Source organism: Chroicocephalus ridibundus, chromosome 7, assembly GCF_963924245.1.
Source record: "Chroicocephalus ridibundus chromosome 7, bChrRid1.1, whole genome shotgun sequence".
Taxonomy (NCBI): domain Eukaryota; kingdom Metazoa; phylum Chordata; class Aves; order Charadriiformes; family Laridae; genus Chroicocephalus; species Chroicocephalus ridibundus.
In genome coordinates this window covers 20,960,609-20,985,709 of record NC_086290.1, presented here as the reverse complement: position 1 = coordinate 20,985,709, position 25,101 = coordinate 20,960,609, and the positions used below count along the sequence as shown (strand labels likewise).

At 36.4% G+C, this 25,101-nt stretch overlaps 1 protein-coding gene across 6 annotated transcripts in view; it reads right to left on the bottom strand.

The window, feature by feature from the left end:
• The window catches only part of LOC134519019 (sodium channel protein type 2 subunit alpha), an 80,874-nt gene continuing 55,773 nt past the window's right edge, over positions 1-25,101 (bottom strand). For all 6 annotated transcript variants that reach the window (XM_063342529.1, XM_063342533.1, XM_063342528.1 and 3 more), the window contains exons 18-27: positions 20,467-20,587; positions 19,935-20,089; positions 18,776-18,949; positions 16,503-16,625; positions 10,756-11,037; positions 8,324-8,377; positions 7,123-7,260; positions 5,915-6,019; positions 4,592-4,862; positions 1-3,340 (exon numbers count right to left, since the gene is read on the bottom strand). In XM_063342529.1, the coding sequence (XP_063198599.1) occupies positions 2,145-3,340; positions 4,592-4,862; positions 5,915-6,019; positions 7,123-7,260; positions 8,324-8,377; positions 10,756-11,037; positions 16,503-16,625; positions 18,776-18,949; positions 19,935-20,089; positions 20,467-20,587 (2,619 nt within the window). In that variant the 3' untranslated portion in view covers positions 1-2,144. The remainder of the gene's footprint in view (positions 3,341-4,591; positions 4,863-5,914; positions 6,020-7,122; positions 7,261-8,323; positions 8,378-10,755; positions 11,038-16,502; positions 16,626-18,775; positions 18,950-19,934; positions 20,090-20,466; positions 20,588-25,101) is intronic.

The window sequence follows — 25,101 nt, the reverse complement described above, 5'->3', positions numbered from 1 at the left end:
TACAATAAAAAATGAAAGTCTTTATTCTTTTGGCTCAACTGTAATGTGGTTTACTGTTCTTTATGGTAATAGCATTTTCCTGCATGCAGTTCACCGACACACAAGTCAATATTTTTGTAAAAGGAGGAGTCAACATCGAATTTTTGTTTGTGTAAGAAACACAAAATGGCCCGATGTGATCAATTATACAAGTTTGCTATTTAATTCCTGTGGAAAAAAAAACATTGTGGATCCCATATTATATTTAGAACAGTTCTAGTGCAGCATGAATCAACAAGAATAAGAATAGTCTATGTAAACAAACACTGGTAAAGATTTCATGAATAAAAAGACTACCTTGAAACTTCTGATGCAGGCAGTGCTAGAATTTTAAACAAATCTTTCCCACCACATTTCAATTACAAGTTATATCTATTTGGAAGCAAGTGCATTTTGGACTCAGTTTGAAACTTATTTCACGTTAAAATGTGTGCAAAAATACAGTACTAATAAAAAAGCAGAAACCTAAAGCTACCCCATTCTTTCCTTTGTTTCTTATTTTGTGAAGTTCTTGAATTAAAAAGTGCTATGGATAGAAAGTAACAAAAGTGACAGTGACATCAACCTGAAGATAATTCTCATTTCTTATTTTATGTACAAAACGCTGAAAAATAAAATAAAATGGTATTTTTTACAATATTTATATTTTCTTAGAAAATTCTATCCATGTATTTTTCAACAGATTAAGCAGTTTGCAACATATCCTGTACAGTCTGACTATACGCCGTACAGTAGTCACTTAAAATTTCCGAATGCAAAGCAAGAAGCTCTTAAGTAGCTGCAAACTATTGCTTGATGTCATGAAAGAATGATGACCAATTGAACAATTTGTTTCACTTAACCACTGAGATATGGCTTCCCATATTAGACTTTTAACAGTGGAAGGAGTAAAATTACAGCAGCAAAGGCAAGATAAACATGCATCAGTGATAGCTTCCAAACTATCTATAATGGTACAGAATACTTCATATTAGCTGTTGAAAGCTTGCAAACTACACTTACTGTGGTACATATTTGATGCAATAAATATTGTGCACAGGTCATTATTTGTTTGCTCAAACATGCACCACGGGATAAAATAACTATTTACATAGGCGGTACTTTTTTAATCAACACATACAATGTCAACCTTGCTGAGAGCAGAAGATGGCTAAACGATACTGCAGGGTGAAGCAGAACAACTTCATAATCCTTAAGTTTTGCGGGTTTTTGGTAAATTCAATTTTCCAAGTTCAGGTAAGCTGTTTTCTACAGAAGAATACTTAAAAATGGACTCCACGTCCCTCAGTAAATTTTTTATGCAGAGTTCGTTCAACTATAGTTAAATGACTTATGAAAAAATAAAACATCTGTTCTATTATTGTAGACTCTATGGGACTTTACAGGCACATTAAGATTTGTCTGGATGAGATACTAGATGGATACTGTTATTAAGCACCTCAAAATATAGAGCCACCCTGAAACATGGAAGTAGTCAGACTCTGCTGCTTTGTGCGACGTCATGTTTTTCCATGCATGAACTACAAGTGCAGCATGCCTTCATGCAAATCACTTCTGTCTGTACATTATAGAGAATCCGAGAGTAGAACACCTGGTTCTCATACCCCCTTCCCCAACATAAAACCCATTTACAAAAATAGTCACATATAATAGTAAACAACCTGTGAATTAAAAAATGATAAGTTCACCAACACTGATTTTTGTAAAAATATGGCAAATGTGGCTGTTGAAATGCAAACAGTGGATACAATTTTTGTACTGCATGTTTCATGTTAAACACAGAGATTCATAGGTTCGCACCTTCTTTTTAAACTGGTCCCTACAGTCTGATTGGCCAATTTATCTTCTCTTCAGCAGTGTCAGCTGGTAATGAAAACAACAACCTCCTGTCAAGATGTTACCCTGTTTTACAGAGTTGCAGTTTGATGACGAGGGGTCACTGTCATGTTATAGGCACTGACCTTTTATATATATATATATAATTATATATATATTTATATATGTAAAAACTGTCAGTTTGGCATGTACCTCCTACAGGAGTCCTGTTGACACAAATACATACTTTTTCAGGCTGTAAACAGTTTTATCGCAAACGGAATTCTGTGTTACTTTTTACTTTCCCTGCTGTCTTTACCTTTATCTTCTTTTTCTGATTTGTCTTTTTCGTATTTATCCTTGTCTGGCTTTGTTACACTGTCATAAGAAGGTGGGGAGGTTGTGGATGGGGTCATATCTGTTTTTTCTGGAGTAGAGTTCTCGTTTAGTTTATCCATAATCATATCTTCTTTCATGGGCAGATCATCCTCATCTTTACCTTTATCTTGGTTAAATATACATGAAACTTTTTTGACTTTTTGCCTTAAAAGATGACGTCTGAAAGCACGCTGAATAATGACAGCAGATACCTCCTCCTGTTTTCGTTTTAATGTGGTTGTAATTGGTTCATAGGAGACTTTAGAAGGATTGGCTGCCATAAACCGATCTTCCATCTGTATTCTGAGGGCATCCATCTCCCCACTTTCCCCCAAAACACGCTTTGTGAAAGCAAACAAGATGTCAAGGCAGTGAATTCTGTCGCCGCTTACCATGGGCAGATCCATTGCAATAAGCTGGACTTTGTTTGGTTTTGCTATAAGAAGAGGAGGATCTAACGAAGCTGCAAAATCTGATAGCTTACTGAACTCTATGAATTGTGTTGCATCGGGATCAAACTTCTCCCAGACCTCATAGAACATCTCAAAGTCATCCTCGCTCAAGGGTTCAGCGCTTTCTTCAGTAGCAACACTGAAGTTCTCCAAGATCACAGCAATGTACATGTTCACCACTACCAGAAATGAGATGATAATGTAGCTGACAAAGAAGAAGATCCCAACAGAAGGGTTGCCGCAGTCACCTTTCACAGAGCTCCCCGGATGATCTTTATGGGGGTCACAGTCTGGCTCCCCACTGTTCAGAATTGGGGCAAGCAAACCATCCCAGCCAGCAGATGTGGTAATTTGAAAGAGGCAGATCATGCTGTTGCCAAACGTTTCAAAGTTGAACATGTCATCGATGCCAACTTCCCTCTTAACATAGGCAAAGTTGGACATGCCAAATATCGCATAGATAAACATGACCAGGAACAGCAGCAGACCAATGTTGAACAAAGCAGGAAGAGACATCATCAAAGCAAAGAGCAGAGTGCGGATTCCCTTAGCGCCTTTAATGAGACGCAGAATTCGACCGATTCTGGCAAGTCGGATCACTCTGAATAGCGTGGGGGACACAAAATATTTCTCAATCATCTCAGCTAAGAACATACCTGTTGAAAAACAAGTTAAATTAGTAAAGAATATTATTACATTTAAAAAACACTGCTGAAGATTTATGCTACAAACATTGTAGAACTTTAAGAATAGGCTATTTGAACAGATTTTAGAAATTAGCCATTCAGTTGTTTTTACAAAACCCTTACTGTTTGGTATGTTCTGGTCACCCATAAAACCCAATAGAAAAAACCGCATCAATGACATTTCTAAGTATTAATTGTGTGACTACGTATGCAAATGGACACACAAATACACAACATCAATCTTTTTTAGGACAAACTGGTAGCTAGTGTATGTAAATTAGCAAATGCTGAGACCAGAAGAATAGCTTTCTGTTTGACTGTAACAAAAATAATCTCAGTTAATCTGAAGATCATATTTATAGTAATATTAAAATGTCATGTAATCAAGTTATGGTATGCAAATATGTATGTTTGAAGGGAACTGCAACTTCTTAATCACACATGAAATAATGTGACCAGAAGTTTAGTATTAATGACACAGCAATTCCAAACATGAACAAACTGATAATAAAAAGGCTTCTTGGAACTCACTGAAAAGTAGAAGAATTGAGCATTATACTGCATGCCTGAAAGCAGAAAAATAACTATATCCTGTTTCCATACAAAAATGTCAGAACCATCCCGAGAAGTTAAAATGACAGAATTTGTACTCAAGTTCTTTCACGTTTTCTGCTCTAGATAAAGCAAAGATTAGTGGAGCCATGTATTTATTACTGCATCTGCTTCAGCTTTGTTTCTCCAGTTGCTCACTGTAGCTCAGGAATAAAACCTCTCAGGATGAAACAAAACCCAGAAGGAATCTGAGGGTTTTACCCTGCTGTCTGGGGTGCTTGCATACTAGCCTAACAACACTCCCACACAGATTTTGCTGTGCAGATTTTGGACTGCTGGGCTCTTTTCCTGCAACTGTCACTGTTTAGTTTATACCAAAATTGCCTTTCATGTATGGGTTTGTTTCTATGCGGAGTAATTTCTACCGAATTCAGAAAAAAGATCTAATTTCAACTAATGGAAAAGTGAAAGTGTATGAAACCTATTGCTAAAAAATTTCTTACCATGCTGTTCAGTTATTTTAAGGATAATACAAATCAGAATAAAGAAAAATTGTGGTCAGACTTTCTAGTGACAATGTTTAACCAAAATATACATAGACCTTACATGTCAAAAATGTTTCCGTTTCCACAGAATTAGCCATTTCATAAAAAAATGAGTTGTTCTTACCTACTATGGAGAGAATGACAACCACAAAATCAAAAATGTTCCAGCCTATAGTAAAGTAGTAATGGCGAAGTGAAATCAATTTCAGGACACATTCTCCAGTGAAAAGTACAATGAAGACCAGGTTAATCCAGTATAAAATGTTTTCCATGTCTTCACTCTGATCATCTGTTTCTACCATCATTGTGACCATGTTAAGGCAGATGAGTATCATGATACTGATATCAAATGCTTGTTTTGTTACAAAATCAAAGACCATGCCTTGGAATTTGTTCTAAGGGGGGAAAAACAAGATTCATTACAATATGCATCATGTAAAATTTCTTTTTAAAAATTGCTACCTATTATTTAAATCAAATATGAAGGGTGTTTCACATATTCCATGAAGTCCTCCTCTATTTGTATGAATTTTCCAGCTTGTTCACGTAACACAAATTGAATAGAAATGCAACTACTGTGTTTATAAGCATTAAAGGGATGATTTCAAAATATGCATGGTGCATTTTTTCAAAGCTACAAAGGAGACTTTGCTGCCCTGAACTAGTTTGCTGTAACCTTTTATGACATAGACTATTAACTGAATGCTTAGTTGGCAAAATTTAAAAAAAAAAAAATGGGATGGGGGTGGGAGGTGGGCTAGGCAGGATGAGAGTCAATAGCACTTAATTTGCCAGAAAACTTGTCAAGCCCCGAGTTCAGTGGTCTTCATGCCACCAAAACCACCTTTAAAAAAAATCTTCCATTTTTCAGCTTTAGAGACCAGAATTTACTGATGACTGGACTTGCCACTGAGTGGGTTCCACAATTCGAAGTAGAACTGTGGAGCTGGAATCACTCTGCCCCAGCCAAACCCTGCTCTGTAGCGCTAGGGTAGCCCTGCTCAGGAGAGCAAACCATTGTATGGATTGTGCAACAGGAATGTGAGGGGCAAAAGGACTTTTTTTCAGGCAATGATACAGTAACTTGCCCCTATAAAGCAGTTTCAGAGTCTTCCTTGATGATTGAAAAAGCCTGTGCCCTAAGGCTTTCACATATTTTGACAAATACACTACCACATTTAATTGTTCTAGTCAAATCAGTGTTTTGAAAAAAATGTCACATAAAATGTCATTGCCATCAGCAAAGAGAAAATGAGAGGGGAAAAAGGAGAGGGTAGAGTCCTCCATATTCAGACCAGAAAAGTGAAAAAAATTGATTTCAGGTGAATTAGGCTTTTCTTACATCACTTGCTTTTTTAGCTTACAGCTTAATTCAGACTAAGGTATAATTGAAACAATCCATTTTTTAAATCAATGTAAAAATAAGAGTAAAGACTTTTATTCTTACTGCTGGTCGAGGTATAGGCTTTTGTGGTTTCTTTGAACCCAATTTTTTCATTGCATTGTAGTATTTCTTCTGTTCTTCTGTCATAAAAATGTCTTGACCTCCAAAGTAAACCAAAGAGACAAAAACTGGTTACAATCATGTATCTCTATTGATTACTTATAAACAAAGATACTGAATAGCAGTAATCATTCTTGTTCACATTCTCATCTGTGGGAAAAGTTAGGACAGACATAAAAATCCCCTTTTATCATGATTATTAGTACTTTGGTACTTTACATATTCCACTCTTAATGTTTAGAATGTATTTTTGAGAGGCTCTTGAACTCGCATTGTTTGTGGTAGACCTCTGTTTTTCATTGGGAAGAGAGGAGGTACAGAGGAAGGAGAGGGGCTTTTTCTTTGTTCTCCTAAATTCCATCACTTATGACAGAGGTACAAACTAATACAATATTCCAATCCCCTTCTCTTGTTTTTCCTCTAGAGTAAATTTTGGCAAAATTTCAGAACTGGCATCTATGATACCAAAGGAGAATTAGAAGGTATCTAGATGGTCATATTTCACAACCTCTTCTTCTCCCTCCACTGGGGCAGGACTTGAAGCAGGAGATCCTGGAAATACTATGTGGAACAGTAGAAAATAAAAGCCAATTTCTCTCCATCTCAACCCATTTCAGCACATGGATCCAAAAGTGTTTTCACCATTCCAATAATACTTTGTGTAGCCAGATACTTTAGTTAAGTTCTGCAGCTGAAAGACTGATACTTTTTGAGGCAGCGTTGACAAAAGTACGAAGACCAAAGAGTACAAATAAAGATAATACAATGTTTATTACTAGAGTTCAGAAATCTCAACTGCTGAGCTCTGAGGCATGAAGGTAATATAGCGAAGAGGGTTTATAGCTACCTTTAGCTATTTCAATGGTTAGCCTTCTTATGAGTCTATTATAGACTCCAGCCCCAAATTCACATCTTTACAAAGATACATTGGGTATTTCACTAATCATGGACAGACATATATTGTCACTTGTCCGTCAAACCCTCAAAAAGCCAAATCATAAGCTTGGATTATTTAATGTATTTAATATGCAGAGCACATATTAATTTATCATAGAATGAAAACATAGTATTTTATGAATAAAGTTATTGTGTGTGGACCAAAAATAAGCATTTTTTTAGCTTTCTTTTCAGAATAATGATGTAGTACTTATCTTCTTTTTCTGCTGGTTGAAATTGTCTATGATGACACCAATGAAAAGGTTCAAGGTAAAGAATGATCCAAAGATGATAAAGATGACAAAGTAAAGATACATGTACAGGTTATCTTCATACTTAGGCTGATCCAAAACCTGCAAAAAAAGGCATAGAAACTAAGCCCTAGTTTGACTGTGAGCACAGAATCAAATATCTGCTGAATAGAATTTAGGGCTCTCTCACTCTGATCTTTGCTTCTTATGGTCAAGTTCCCACATACCTATGCCACTGATCTTCAATCTATGACGTTACATTCTTGAAAAATAACTTTGCTATCAAACTGGATATTTCATTTTAAAAAATTTAACTGGCCTATGTGAGCGTAGAATACATACCGAAGACACAATTGGTTTAAACTAGTATAGTACTATCTGCCTGAGTCTATAGACAACCAGAAACACCAGCTCGTAAAGCTGCAAACTTTTCTGTATATCTCGCGGGAGGCTCCTGATGAGGGCTTGTGGAGCTTTCACTGCTATAGGTACTTAGGAGACTGCCCTGGATTATGGAAGAGAGGCCTCCAAGCCATGTTGAGATAAAGTATATTTTCTAAGCATATTTACTATACTACAACAGGCGTCCTGCTGTCAGTATAGCTTACCAAAAAAGCTAGAGCTTTACTAGTATAGTTTATTCTGTTGTCTACTTAGAACTAGAGGACAACTTGCACCAAGGGAGCAAGGGGAGGGCAAACTGGTATGAAAATGCACAGGCCGAGTTAAGAATAGGAACTGTGCCCTGAAGAAAGGTCTCAGGCAGCTTGCACACCACAGTGGAAGTCTTAACTTTAAAAAAATATCAATGTTACAGAAAATCATCTCTAAGCTGTGTATTAGTGTCTGTTTCCAAATGTAAATAATGTCTCAATGCACATAATGACAGGAAGAAAAGGCATTTCATGGCAATAGTTAAGTCTGCTGTGGAATTGAGGAAATTTGGTCTGATGGCACCATAGAGAACATGGAATCCTTTAGGACTACTTCTCTGCTTTCCTTGTCTCTTGTATTTTTCCTATGGTTTCCATTTTCTTTAACTACAAAACTATAAAAACAACTCGTTCTCTCATTTTTACTGTTATTTCTGAAAGATGTTAAAATTACATTCTTAAATCTTGGAGCTCTACAGTCAAAACAAATGGAGTCAAGGGACTATACTTACATTACGAGAATCAACAGCTGCGTACATGATATCCATCCATCCTTTAAAAGTAGCCTGTAAACAGAATACTGGTGTTTACCTCAAGCTTTTCCTGGAAAATGGCTTGTCATAAACATTGTTTAAGAGCTGAAGGCTAAGTGTCTTTAGGGCTCATCATAAACACCAGCACAGTGCAATGTTAATAGGTGACTCTTGCCTTCTATTGTATGTTTTATTCTTATATGAGAATGTCAAGCAAATTCTGACTATAGGGGACACAGCATGTATTAAGAACTTTTATCAATTATGAGTAATATCTGATATCTATGGGACCTGATGAGATGCGTCCCAGAGTCCTGAGGGAATTGGCTGATGTAGTTGCCAAGCCACTCTCCATGATCTTTGAAAAGTCATGGCAGTCAGGTGAAGTCCCTGGTGACAGGAAAAAGGGAAACATTACACCCATTTTTAAAAAGGGTAGAAAGGAGGACCCTGGGAATTACTGCCCTGTCAGCCTCAGCTCTGTGCCTGGGAAGGTCATGGAACAGATCCTCCTAGAAGCTATGCTAAGGCACATGGAAGACAAGGAGGTGATTTGAGACAGCCAGCATGGCTTTACCAGAGGCAAGTCCTGCCTGACCAACCTGGTGGCTTTCTACAATGGAGTGACTGCATCAGTGGACAAGGGGAGAGCTACGGATATCATCTATCTGGACTTCTGCAAGGCCTTTGACATGGTCCCCCACAACATCCTTCACTCTAACTTGGAGAGACATGGATTTGATGGGTGGACTGTTCGGTGGATAAGGAACTGGCTGGATGGTCGCATCCAGAGGGTAGTGGTCAATGGCCCGATGTCCAGATGGAGAGGGGTCACAAGTGGTGTTCCTCAGGGATCCGTTCTGGGACAAGTGCTGTTCAATATCTTCATCAATGATTTAGACAGTGGGATCAAGTGCAACCTCAGCAAGTTTGCCGATGACACCAAGAGTGGTGCGGTCAACATGCCAGAGGGACAGGATATCACCCAGAGGGACGTGGATGAGCTAGAGAGGTGGGCCCAAGCAAACCTTATGAAGTTCAACAAGGCCAAGTGCAAGGTCCTACACTTGGGTCAGGACTATCAATACAGGCTGGGGGATGACGTGATAGACAGCAGCACTGTGGAAAAGGACTTGGGGGTACTGGTGGATGAAAAGCTGGACATGAGCCAACAATGTGCACTTGCAGCCCAGAAGGCAAATTGCATCCTGGGCTACATCAAAAGAACCATGGCCAGCAGATCGAGAGAGGTGATTCTCCCCCTCTACTCTGCTCTCGTGAGACCCCACCTGGAGCCCTAAGCACAAGAATGATATGGACCTGTTACAGCGGGTCCAGAGGAGGCCCATGAAGATGATCAAAGGGCTGGAGCACCTCTCCTATGAAGACAGGCTGAGAGAGTTGGGTTTGTTCAGCCTGGAGAAGAGAAGGCTCTGGGGAGACCTTATAGCAGCCTTCCAGTACCTGAAGCGGACCTGCAGAAAAGCTGGGGAGGGGCTGTTTGCAAGGGCATGTAGCGATAGGATGAGTGGCAACGGTTTTAAACTAGAGCAGGGTAGGTTTAGATTAGACATTAGGAAGAAGTTCTTTACAACGAGGGTGGTGAGACACTGGAACAAGCTGCCCAGAGAGGTGGTGGAGGCCCCATCCCTGGAGACATTCAAGGCCAGGCTTGATGAGGCTCTGAGCAACCTGATCTCATTGAAGATGTGCCTGCTTACTGCAAGGGGGTTGGACTAGATCCTTGCATCAAAAGAAGCATGGCCAGCAGGTCAAGGGAGGTGATTCTGCCCCTCTACTCTGCTCTGGTGAGACACTACCAGGAGTACTGCGTCCAGCTCTGGAGCCCTCAGCACAGGAAAGACATGGACCTGTTGGAGCAGGTCCAGAGGAAGGACACAAAAATGATCAGAGGGATGGAGCACCTCTCCTATGAGGACCGGCTTAGAGAGTTGGGGTCGTTCAGCCTGGAGAAGAGAAGGCTCCAGGGAGACCTTATTGCAGCCTTACAGTATATAAAGGGGGCTTACAAGAAAGATGTGGACAAACTTTTTAGCAGGCCTGTTGTGATAGGACAAGGGGTAATGGTTTTAAACTAAAAGAGGGTAGATTTAGACTAGATATAAGGAAGAAATTTTTCACAATGAGGGTGATGAAACACTGGCACAGGTTGCCCAGAGAGGTGGTCGATGCCCCATCCCTGGAAACATTCAAGGCCAGGCTGGATGGGACTCTGAGCAACCTGATCTAGTTGAGGATGTCCCTGCTCATTGCAGAGGGGTTGGAGTAGGGACCCTTAAAGGTCCCTTCCAACCCAAGCTATTCTATGAAAGAAACAACGAAAAATTACTTTTTACTGTTACAAGTAAAAATAGAGATATAGAAATAGAAATTAAGGAGTGGTGACTTACCACTTGAAGCAGAGAAAGATAACCAAGGCCTACATTATCAAAGTTAACCTTCACATTCTTCCATCGGGCAGTTTCATTGTTTTTTATGAGCTCCTCACATTGACTGTAGTTGTTGATTTGGCTGATATCAAACCTCTCATCAGTTGTAGTGTTAACACAGTAGTAAAATTTTCCAGCAAATAGATTTACTCCCATGATACTGAAGATCAGCCAGAATATAAGGCAAACAAGCAGCACATTCATAATGGATGGAATCGCTCCTAAGAGGGCATTCACAACCACCTAGAGTACAAATGAAACCAAAGAAAGACTGTGTAAGAACACAGGCATCAGTATCTTACAAACACTTCATCAACTTTTCTTAAATGTAACACTTTATTTTAATTCTAATATCTGTGTTACACTTTTTTAATTGTTGAGAATAACAAGTAAGAAAAGCAGTATAGAGGAAAGATAAAATGTCAACATAACTAGAAGGAAAAACATAAAAACAGTAGCAAATGGTAGCTTTAAAGAATGGGAAAAAACACCAAACAGGTAAAATGAACTAAAAAGAAAAAAAAAATACCAGAAAAAATCAGCATTTATTAATTCTTTTTAGAATATTTACTTAATGTATGTCTGCAAAACCATATCCATAATATTTCTAATGACTGACTGCATCAAACACAACAAACTTTTTTCTATTACATGTTTACCAGATAAACAGTCTGAATCAATATTGCTGAGGAAATTTTTAAAAGTAATTTTAAGACTTCTTTTAAATAAAAGAAAACTCAGGGATGTATGTATGTTCATTTCGATGGTCATATATAAAATCCTAAAAGCAGACACGTTCAAACCAGGAAACCAGCTGAGTATCTGAACACAAAAGCTGGTAGCATTCAGGCAAGTGGCAGGGAAGACTTGAAGAAGGATGAGACTTGATTTAATTCCCAAATGAATTTTGGGGAAAATCAGTCTTCAGGAAAGAAAATCATGAAGAGTTCACGTATGATGATGAACGATGATTAAAACCACACCAGAATAAAAATAAAATAGTAAAGAAAATAAAATTAGGGAGAAAGTAGGTCCATTGTGAATGAGAATGATTTATTTAATGATTAAATTGATGAACTGCTAAATTAGTTAACTTGTATTTTAAATCTGTTTGTAAGTAAGTCTAACAATGTAAAATTTAATAACTATGGAGTGCTGCTGCCAATTTTGCCAAAACAACTGAATCAGATCCTTAAAACCTAATGAAGTTTTCATTTTAAAAATGCAGGACATAGGTATTACACAGATTAGATTATTTATAATTAATTTAGATTATATGATGTAGGTACTACAACAGATCCTCTAGCATACTGTGCTATTTGTTTCTATTTGGAATACAAATATGTAGGTTAAGCCTTTAAAATATTTTGGCATTACATTTATATCTACAATTAATAGGTTCCATAGAATCAATTACTTGTAAAATTAGTCATCTAGGTAGATCACCTTTCATTCCTTGCCATTTTACAGAATAGAAATTAAAACCTTTGAATGTTAAAGTAGGTGATGAACCACCACCATTCATACCACATAGCAGACTTGGTCTGAAGGAAAGGAGAAATACTTTTTTTGCTTTCAGGGCTCCATTCCTGCCAAAACAATACCTCTTTGGGATGATACACACTTTGGACAATATTTGATATCCTTTGGGACTTCAGTGAAATTGCTGTGATGTTACATTTAGGAGCTGGACCAAATGAGGTTACTTTCAATGTCAATTACTCAATGACTCTATAAAACCACAGGATAGATGATGAAGTCCAAAGCTTCCATGCTTTTTTTTTTGCCACATATTTTAAATCATGTGTTGTATTAAGTCTTTATTTCTAATGGGAAATTAAAAAAAAAAATCTAAATAGTTTCTTACTCATACTAAAAATTTCCTTAGCAATACCTATTATAAATCAATAAGCAGAAATAATATCGCATTTTATCACTCATCAGCTGGGTTAGAGGATTCCCTCACTAATGGATAAATCTCTTCTGACTATTTCAACAGTGCTGTCTTTTGTTTACAGACCCATACTCTCAGCTTTGTAATGACATGGCTCTGGAAGGCCATGAGGAGTAGTTTGACCCAAACAAATGAATAGTTTAATAATAATGCTGAAGTAGTTTAAGTTGGAAATCCATTAATTCACTGATTTTAGTGGGAAGTTTGATTGGAATAATAAATGGCAAAATTTTTTCCCAATTTGGGAATATTTTCCAAATGTATATTAGTTGTTTTACATTATTTTTATTTATATATTATTTATTTATATTTATAATTTATAAAGTTATCTCAGTTTTTCTACTTAAAAATATAAGTAGATTTCTTAAATGTAATAATATCATCCAACAGGAATAATTATTGAGATGTAAAGGGATAGTTAATGAAGTGAAAATATTTGTCCTCGAGCTTTCAGTCTCATTACACCCAAGAATGCTGTTCCTCTTTCTGCTACAGCTGCAGGTCCCCTTATGTTATTCTTTCTTTATTCTTTCTTTAATTGCTGGATTTCTACAGCTAACCTACTTTCTCTGTTTTCAGTCTGAGCCCTAAAGCTATAGGGGGACCAGCTTGTAATATGAATCATTTGAAGACACTGAAAACATACTGGTGAACATCACTGAAAACACTGATCCAGACACCTCCTAGCTTCCATTGGGAGTAGGGGTGTGAGAAAACAGGGCAAGGCCTGACAGCAAGTGAAAGCAGGGAAAGCATTAGAAAGACATTAAAAGCATCGTTTACTGGTTGAAAAAAGGTAGTATGCGCCTAGCGCCACGTAGCAGTGAGTGATACTGCTTGGGACAGAGCATAGACAGATTAATTATACTCCCAAAGCCTGCTTTCATGAAGCTGCAAGTGCAAATTAAAGTGTATTTGCCCTAGCAATAGTAGTGGTGGGAAGATGCAGGTGAAACATCATGTTTTCCACAGGGGTAATGTTTTCTATTAATTATTACTTTGGACAGGCACAAGTCCTGATCCTAGAGAATAGTATGTTGGATTAAAAATCTTAGATGTGTCAAATGGCATTTCTTGCTTGTATATAGGAAATATAATGCTCACTAGAAGTAATTTGGTGGCCAAGAAAGCATCCTGGTTTGTATCAAAAGTAGTGTGGCCAGTAAGACTAGGGAAGTGATTGTCCCCCTGTACTCGGTGCTGGTGAGGCCGCACCTCAAGTATTGCGTTCGGTTTTGGGCCCCTCACAGCAAGAAAGACATTGAGGTGCTGGAGCATGTCCAGAGAAGGGCAGTGAAGCTGGTGAAGGGTCTAGAGCACAAGTGTTATGAGGAGTGGCTGAGGGAACTGGGATTGTTTAGCCTGGAGAAAGGGAGGCTGAGGGGAGGCCTTATCGCTCTCTATAACTACCTGAAAGAAGGCTGTAGCGAGATGGGTGTTGGTTTCTTCTCGCAAGCAACAAGCAATCAGACAAGAGGAAACAGCCTCAAGTTGCACCAGGGGAGGTTTAGACTGGATATTAGGAAAAAATTCTTCACTGAAAGGGTTTGTTAAGCATTAGAATAGTCTGTCCAGGGAAGCGGTTGAGTGACCATCCCTAGAGGTCTTTAAAAGACATGTAGACGTGGTGCTTAGGGACATGGTTTAGCGGTGGTCTTGGCAGTGTTAGGTTAACAATTGGACTTGATGATCTTAAATGTCTTTTCCAACCTAAATTATTCTGTGATTCTATGATTCTAATTTTAAGTGCCTATCCAAATATGCGCACCATACTATATTGTCATATTTTCAGGTCATAGATGTTAAACACCAATGAAATTACTGTTATGAACAGATATCTTGAATTTCCATGTATCAGACCTTAAAATCTTCTCATACTAATTTCTTCACCAACTTGAGCTACTGTATCTTTAAAGACATTGAGCCTGAAATTAATTACTTTAAATAAGGCAAAATTCATTATATCCATAGAAAAATTTCAATGGTTAATTGCCTAACTCATAAAAATATAGGTCACATTTCTACTTTGAAGTTATATAACTTTATCCATTACTTTTTATTATATCTTTTGCTAAAGTTATAAATCTCTGCCTTATCTGGGTATTTTACAGAAAGATACAGTTAGCAGATCAGGATCAAATCAGCAGGTAAAGTTTACACCAACATGGAAGTTATAGGATTGAAAATTACCCATAAACTTTCATGACAAAGTGATTGCTTTTTCCTTGACACATTAAATTGCCACCTAAGCAATTTACTGTGCATATAAAATTTTTAGTATTTTGTATTCGTTTTTTTTTTTTTGTTAATCATTCTCATAAAAAAACAAGAACTAATGGGGTTTTTTTTAGAAAGATATCATTGAGGTTTTAGATAGGCCTTTTACTGATATAAGCATTGCAAATTTTCAAATTCGCTTCAGCAAAGTTCTAGAAATTTGTTGGAGGCAAGGAAGCGGTATTTTCTATTTGAATTTATAACCTTTAATGAAAGCCTGTTTCCTTTTTGGTTGAAGTCTTTTACTTTCCACACACAGAGCATCACATTTTCTTCAGCTCACCAATTTGTAGTTGACTCATAAATTTGGTAATCAGCTTATAACCTGGGGTGCCAAAGATCAGTGATTGCTGCAGGGAGCTCACACAAGGATCCCTTTTAATTACAGCAATAGGGCTTCAGCTCAGGTGCATCTGCTGATTAGATCTACGGCAATATGTCCAAGGCAGACAGATGGACCCTGAAGGTGTATGTCAGACATTTTCTTGCGACTGGAGCTAGAAATATCGACCATCTCCAATTGTTGACTACTGCCCCTAAGAGAAATATTTCTAGAGCTTTCATGTCATAGCAGAATGTGTAAGGTCTTTGACCATTTCAGTGCACTAAAGAAGCAATCTAAACTAATCAGTCTGACTTTGCACTGGAATAGACTGAGAGCCCAGCTGCGCACCTGAGGGTCTCAGCTTTGCTAACTGATACAGCAAACAGATGGGGACGGTAACTTCTCAAATATACCCAACTCTGTCAGCAAAAGTCTTCTGATATGTTTTCAGCCTGCTTAGTGCTCTATAGATTATAATCAACATTTTAAAATCAATATGGAAAGCAGTAAGCAACCAATTTAGGCCAGAAATCATAAAACCAGCTCCATCTTTGATATATTAGAAAAGTCTTAAATAGAATGCAATGGTACTAATCTGAAAGAGAGAAGGTATTTTAACACTGCCAATTTACTTATTAATATAGGAATTAATTACAAAAATTTTAAACTGTAGCAGAAAGTCCTGATTAATATTTACAGAATAGTAGGTTAAAAGATATTTGATAGACTACATGTGGTATTCTATACTTGTATGAAATACACATGTGCATATATATGTGTGTATATGTGCACACACTTTTATGAGGAAGTATTTTTTTAAAATTGTTCTGACTATAGCAGGACTTATTTGTATGGGATAAATTCAGTTTTGTAGTAACATTGCATAGATCCATGCAGTTGATAAATCCTTGGGCCCTCCAGGAAAATGTGAAATAGGATGAAAGGCCAAGGAGCCTAAATAAGTGTAACAATGTGTGCAATAACACATGAATTCATATAAGCAGATGAAGCCTTTTGCTTATATGCTAGTGATAAATGTAAAATATATAGGATGATAGTGTAGCATTTCTGCATGGATTTGTCACTGATTATTCTGCATGCATTGTTTCTGCGTATGCATGCATTATTTCAGATTCTTTCATTTTGTCTTACCCTCATCCCTTCAAATCGCGACAAGGCTCTTAGAGGTCTCAAAGCTCTTAGTGTCCTAAGGGATTTAATCGCACCAAGTTCTGAGTAGCCCAAGGCATTAGCTGTTAAGCTAACCAAAGAGACCTACACAAAAACAGAAAGGCAATATTGCTCATTCATCTTGTATATCCTTTTGATACATATGGTGGGAATGATGTGTGCCCTGAACTTCTCAAGAAGATTCAAGGCTGGACCTCTTTCTCCAGGAATCCCTCTATAATGCAGAAAGATCTTTAAAGTCAGACAAAGTAGAATAAAAGTATATTCTAGGTACCTGTTGATGAAATCATGTTGGTAGAATGGTATAAAAATGCCTTCTAAATTCACATAAACCAGTCAACATTTGGTGGTATTTAAAGAAAGTGAAGTCACATGGAAAAAGAAAACTCCCAAAGGTTGGGTGAATTGGAATGGTCAATTTAGGTCAGGACTTCCCATGATATCTTCAGAACTTGATGAGAATGTAAAAGCTCTCAAAAACCACATCCACACCTGGCCTTTTGTCAAATGTAACTTTCTAGTGTCCATAAAATCTTATTCAACAGCCATAGCTATCAGTGCTGTTCAGATTTAACCAGACTAATCAAGACTGATAACCAACTGTTTGTTAGACAATGGCAGAAGCTTCATTGTTAGGCATATCCACACTTCATTACATTCCCTGTGACTCCTTTAACCACTTCATCAATTCTGGCTTGCATAACGCTGGTCTGGTCTGCAGGCAGATGAGTAAATAAACTAGAATAGCTGTAAAATAAATAATACAATTATCTTTCATCAATAATTGTTAGAAATCTATTTATAGTAAACCATTGGGAAGGAGTGGCCCTAGTAAAGAAAAAAAAAAATAACCATCATTTATTTCCCTCCCTCCATTTAATGCCCTTCCCTTCCATCCTTAGTGTTGTCTCTTAATACTTTCTTTTAAAAATTAATCTTTTTGCTTTGTTATCTCAATCCTCTGATTAAAGATTAAAAAAAAATGCGTCCGAGATTAATTTTTTCCATTAAATAAATCGCATCAGGGTAAGGTTGCCATGAAAAATTAATGAAGTTCACAGAAGTAACTAAACCACAGATTACTGAATAAGAATTAAACATTTGTTGATAAATACAATAAACATAATGACAGTGTAAAGCCTTGTCCACAGTGTCTCTCTAAAGCTCTACTGGTCATAGCAATTTATATATCTGAAGATTGAGCCAATAAATGTTTTACAATGGTGCAGACTCAACCACAGAATACTAAGTGTGCATATAGCAACGTTTTATCATAGGATCTGCAATGCTGGTATGGATTTAAAAGTTATAATGCTTTCCAGGCTCTGCATAGTAAAGACTACATAGTCTATCATATAATTGTAGTTTTAGTGAGATACAGTCATAGCGATTTCTACAGAATTCTGCTGCTTTTCTGAATGAGCAAACAAGTGATTCGAGGCAAATTCTTACCTTGTATTGCAGGGGAATTTCATATACGGAACTGAGAGATGCCCTACTAGCACAGACAGATGTAGTCAGGCTATTGGGGATGGAAGGAAAATGGATGTCTGCTATATGGTTAAAGATCTGTAGATTTCCATTTATGCTACCCAGTACTGTGCATACATTGTTGAGCACGTAGACTTGAAATTACAATGCACTTCTCACTAGGTCTCCTTCAGATACTGTATATCTGCTCCTTGGTGGTGCAGCCTTTTGAAAATCATTTGGGAACCCATTCCAACAGAGCTCATCTACAGTTCTCCAAGTGTCTCTTTAAGGCTGCCCACGGGATGCAGTGAAAAGTGCAAGAGTACTGAATAGTACAATGGAACTGAGCGTTCCTAGGAGTATTTTCCTTTCCTATTACATAGAGAAAGTGACAGGACACTTAAAGTAATTGATTAGAATGTCAGAAACCTTTAAATAAATTACTTTGAAATATTTAAATTCCATATACAGCAAAAACTGAAGAGGATGAACAATATCCTTTCCACACTGTGAAAAAAAATAGTAAAAAGCATAATTTCAATAAAGCGTTACAACGCCATAAAACTAAAGAATATCAACAAAATATCTCTAGAGTAATAAGTGTATCTAAATACTTCTTCTTTTTGAACAGAATTATAAACCATACCACAGCAACAGTTTTAAAATAGAGTTTCCATTGAGTAGAACAGAAAACTTATCCTGAAAACATAATATTCTGATTTTTAGTGCCTGTCAAACAGGACATGAAAAAGAATACATACATCAACAATCAGGAAGTCCAGCCAGCACCACGCATTAGTGAAATAGGTTTGAAAGCCATAAGCCACCCATTTTAAAAGCATTTCCAGAATGAAGATATAAGTAAAAACTTTGTCAGCATATTCCAGCATGGTCTTGATAGTTTTACGTTGCTCTATGTATATATCTTCAAATGCCTGTGAAAGAGATTTTTGAAGGTATAATTAAATGTCTTTACAATTTGCAGTGTGGTATAAAGTAGCCAAGAAAGAATTTGAATTGGAAGATATATGTGACAATAAGGCATATATCCTTCTGTCAAGCAAAACTTCTGCTTTCACTCCATACTGTAGTTGTTTCATAAAGCTGGGTCCAAACACAATATTCAGCTTTTAGCTGAGCTGAACAGTGATTCAAGAAACTTACTGTAATACCATTCTCCAAATCTCATTTTCATTCATTTCCCGGGATACCAATGGCTTATTGACGTAAGGATTTCCTTTGTGGTAGCTACAACTTTATATCAAAATTATATGAGGTATTTAATAATGACTCTGCGATGCAGAATTTTTGAGGAACTAATAATTGAAACCAATTTATACACAGTAACACACAAAGCAATCCTGAACAGAGATTAATAATCAAAAGAAAATTTCTACAGTGACAGTGAATCACTGTGCATTGACCCAAGTGTAGCAAGTACACTATAGTTTGCTCCTCCTGTGAGGATTCAATTACTTCAGTACTTACTCAGCACACTTGATTTAACATCAATCTGGTAAAATACCTGACGGAATCACGTTGGCATCTTACATCTCAGTTTAACAATTCACGTTGCTGTTGATAACTTCCTAGCTCAGCTGTGGTTTATTTTAAATGTGTATAAAACAAAAAAAGCTATTATCATCAATACAAAGACATGTGAATACCAGCCTGATATAACTAATTTCTTATTTCCCTTAACACGACATTTTGAACTTGCCAAACATTTTGTTTCATAGCCTATGAGCAAACTCTTACGTATCCTACAATACACACCAAATACTTGTTGATATATGTTGACATTAGAACTTTTATGAATTGGATATTAAATTCTGATATGTTACCTGCAGCTATATAATTAACTGTAATTCTAAATGCTTGCTGCTTAAAATAGACACAATAGTTCCACACTGAATTTACCAGAGCACCGCTGCTGAGAAGAATCATGAAGACAATGAAGGTCTCAAACCAGTTGTGTTCAACAATCTTATAGCAGGTTTTCCTAAGATTCCACCAGATTTTCCCCTTCCCATCTTCTACACTGACTTGACAGCATTTGAATCTCCGCACGCAGCCTAAGTGCAATAATAAATTTTCAGATGTCAGAATAAGGTAAATATTTATTAGGAATCATGATGAACAGAAGTCATTTGGCTTATTTCAGTACTACTGGAATAGATGCTTGTAAATAAGTATCTCCTATTTGATGTTTATCATTTCAATATTTGAAGTTACAGCGTGGTAATTCTTATAATACCTTCCAAAGAGAGAGAGAGAGCGAGCGAGCAAGAGAACAGTACACCTATGGCAGTACCTCTGAAGGAGTTACTAATACAAATAGAAAATACAACTATAATCACAAAGCTGCTTCTTGATTTTGTATAAAAATAGAATCCAGCCCAAATCAACACGGTTAGGTCTAATCACCTTGCATATATTTTGCTTCGCCTACCTTCTGTAAAACAAGCCTCTGGCTCCAGAGATTCTTCAGGTTCTGCTTCTGGCTGTTCCCCTTCTGGAGGTAGTCCGATATCAACTGTGCTGCCCTCTGATGAACTGGAAGCGTTTAATTTCTGTGAATGAAACCCCACATAATTATTTTTTTCAATTTTATTTATTTTGAATAAAGTCCATGTCTGAAATGCATACCAAAATATTTTGCATGTATTCCGTGCTCTGAAATTAAAATAATTTCGTATCTACAATCTATTATGCCAAATTGCTCTACCACAGGTGAGGTCACAAGATTAGAAACTACATCATGTGCATTTTCCCTATTGAAAATATTTTGATATTTTCATACAAGGAATTGCTAAAATTATTAGACTACTATTCTGAGCCACACATAAGAATTCTGAAATGAAATTTCAGTAAGTTAGGAATGGGTGCCTTCCATACTTTGCATTGTTTCATTATTCCAATCATGTGGCTGCATTTTAGATTACACTTCAGATAGCATGTATTAATATAAATAATTTTCCAACGTCATGACCAAACCAACAGCAAGCTGCACAGATGTATTTTCATGTCTCAGGTAAATGTTTTTCTATCAAGTCTGTGAAATCTAAAAAGTGTGAATATAAACTTTTCTTTTTCATTGACATGAAAACACATGTTATGAGTTGTATAGGATAGTTCAAATCTCTTTATTTCCAAAAGAGCAGCACATTACTTTAAGAGCAGTAGCTGATATTTTGCATTCTCACTTGCCAATGCATTTTCTGAATTTATTGTGCATTTTGAAACTACTTATTACTTTGATACAGTACACATACATGTCCGATCACAATAAAAGCCACAAAAAAATCTTTATTTTTGGAAGACTAAAGTGAAAACAAACACTTTTAAACCAATACTGTCATAAACCAATCCTGCACCAATGACTCATACTGATAATATAATCCAAATCTTCAAAATTATTCTTTCAGACCATCACATTATGTTGGCAACAGACAAATATGAGTACTATAATAAGTAAAAGTAGTTTGATCATGGCATTCTATGACTCTTCTAATGTTATCACTATGTGGAGTATAACATCAGTAAAATGGCTGCATTGATAAGTAGCTAATTTTAAAAAGGGAATGATGTAAGCAGATATAGGATACAGTCTATAGGGAATTAACGTTCAACAGAGAGATAGTCCATGGTAACATTAGAGATACATCTTTGCTGACACTTAAAACTTAAGTTAGAGGCATTATTCCTTTCAAACATACTTGAGAAGCTCAAAATTCTATACAGTTTTTTTGTAAAGGAAATGTAAGCAACGTAAGTATGTGAATACAGAAAGTACCATAAGACTTTAATGGAATTTTACACTGCAGACAATATTAAGTATGTTCTTCAAACAAGAGGAAGAGTAATTCCTTTCTCCCCCACCCTGATTTTATGCAATCACACTGACAATATATAGTGCTGTGATTTTGACATAGGCTTAACTTCGTTTTTTTGTGTAGGATGGTGCACCATAGCCCGCATTTTAGAGGAAGACCAAACAAATGAACACATTTACTGTAGGGTACGTTATGCACATAATTTCGGTGATATCTGCACACCCATTTCCTTTATGCTTCTTTGCAAATTCCAAAGTACATATTCATATCTCATGTTTGTGCATGAGGTTTAGCATCTATGAGGCTAGGTCCAATGTACAAAAACACGGATGCACACTTTTCTGCAGATTAGTGTTAACAAATTTCCCATTGCAACATACTCAAATTATAGGTAGTGCACGGCAGTTTGGTCATTGTGGAATACTGCCTCTAAAATGGAGAAACTGGAAAGTATGGGATTATGGGATAAATACTGTAGTCCTCAAGTAAGGACCGCAGCATTTAAACATCAATGGAAGTCAATCAGTTTAAGAAAAGGCCAGAAATATCATAAACACAAGGTACATTCCAAAGAAATTTATATATGGTGTTAAAAACTAATGTTTATCAATACAATACAGTAAATTATTTTTAAACTGAGAAGTGACTATCTGTTTGTATTATGTAGAGTTTTCTTAAAAAGTTGCTTGCATCATTCCAATCTGGACAGCATTTCTAGCAGAATGCTGTAGTAATAGCAGAGCAAACAGAAGTTATGAACTGGTTAAACCATAAGTTTGAAAGACCTACTGTCCATTCATTTACAGGAAAATTAAAGAGTTCAGTAACTCAGGTATTACGCAGTTAGTTTAATCAGCACATGTTAATTTTAAGAAAGGGTAATGAATTCCAATTACTGAAATTGCATAAGACTAACAGTTAACTCAAGATGGAAGATTAGTGATATCCACTATATGGAGAGACCAAAAAGATCAGGTAGAAAAGGTAGAAAATGATCAGTAGAACAGTCCATTATCAGGAACATCGGAAAACCATCTTTATTTATGTGGGGCAGTACGTATGGTGAGTAGTATCTTACAAGTCTCTTCTCACTGAAAATCTGGTATGCTTCTTTTAAAGAGCTGTAATAATAATCACAGGAGTTAAGCTAAACAGAAAAATCCTAAATTGAATCAACAGCAGACGATAATTGAAACACAACAATTAAATGCCTTATATCCCACTGAGGATTCAGTTACTCTTCTGTTGTCGATGTAATGGAGTATTTCCTTAGCATGCTGTTCTATTATACCAGAATTTAGCCACAACCCGATCAGTATATGAAGAAGCATATTATAAAAATTATTCAAGAAATTCAATTTATAATAATCCAGTATCATTTGGGGAAGAAAAAATTAAAAATTTTCAACAAAAATAATTACCTCTTTTTTGTTTATTTATTTGTTATTTTTAATATTGAATTTATTGTATGGCATTGCATACAATATTTATAAAATTTAGTATGCATTACAAAGACCTAGGAAGGTTTTATGATACAACTTCTTAAGATTTTACCAAATCAATTAAGCTCAATATGCTAAGAAAACTTTTCAGTAACAATCACGTATTTCCACAGCAAACTTCTGCTCTGATATCAAGCAACTGACCCAGGGATGTTGTACTGATTTTTATGTACTCAACACAAAATCACCTGGGAATAGACCATGTTACTGCTAATTATGTTTTGTCCATATACTTTAATACATAGGAAGACTTCTACCACTTACTGTGACTTGCCAGTGTCCACACATATGGAATCCAGCTGGATAGCTAGACTACCCCTAACTGCAGACCCTGGTATGTTAGGAATGCAGCATATGTCCCAGTTCTTTACCTTAACATATCTCAAATTTACCTTTGTACCTGATAAATTCTTCTTTGCTCTCCAGCACTATGAAAACTGGATTTAGGCAATGCTACATACTTAACACGTATACAGCTTTTTAAAAAACTGAATCTGTAGAAACAAGATAATTATCAAACACAAATGTTATCTTTGATAACATAGTAAGTCCTTTTAAAGCCTTTTTTATACCATGGCTCTAGGTTTCAGAAGTATTCAGTCACCCTTATTACGAGATTTAACAGGATCAAGTATTACACATTCTTTGAGAGTTACGATGCTAGATTTTTTCTGAGTAGTATGCTAAGGAAATTATTCTCAGAAATATCTACTTTTCAAAACCTCAGAATGTACATACTCCATCTCCTTTTCACAGCAGACAATAAGGGGACAAAAGTACTCACAGGGTTCTAAAGTAGCAATATGTTGATCATCATAGAGATATATATCTTTTACATCACATCTACCAACAGCCTTGCCAGTCATGCTTTAGTCAGCAATACAGTACAGTATGAGATACAGATTTTAGTTTAGCTTTCAAGATAGAAACTGGAAGTGAAAAGCAGCTTGCCTACCAGAGCAGCATTGCAAAAAGCAGCAGCCAAGATTAGGTCAGGAAGTTTTTGACATAATTACTTTCTGAGCCTCGACAACATCTCATAGATTCATACAATTCTGCTTCACTTACAGCCAGGCCACTTTGAGCTTCTAACATTTCTTTCTTTGTTTGTTTCCAAGATGATTATCTGACATTAGCTGTACAGCACTTTGTTTAACTTTTTTTAATGAAGCCTGAGATTTCATGATTGGCCAGGATGCCACTAATAGCTGTTGAAATCATAATTTAGGGGACTGAAGGAGCAAAGAGCAGAAAAGACATAAGCAGGAAGATGGCGCCAAGAGAAACCAACAATTTGGTTTTGCTTTTAATTTCCTTTCCTCATAAATACCTGTGAAAATATTAAATAATGGATGAAAATATTAAATAATGGAAATTATATTGTTTTTATTTTCTCAGTGCTGTGTGGATGTCAGTATGAAAATTAGATGTTCTGTGATATAAATGGCAATATTATATCCAAACTTATACAGTCTTTTTCAGTACAGCTATATCACCTACAAAATTGACCAACTGGTAAATATCATTGTAGTTCCACTGGTATAATTAAGTGGAATCTGGATGGCACTCTTTCTAGTGCTTATACAGTCAGGCATAATAACTCTATCAGTTCAAAAACCCAAAACATTGTAAATCAAAGCAAAACAATTCTGTGATGATTATTGTTTGGAAATACAGCAAAAAACCCCAGGATTCCTAAATCATAGTCTGCTCTGTACTTTATTGCTATTCATAATTCCTTTGATCTAC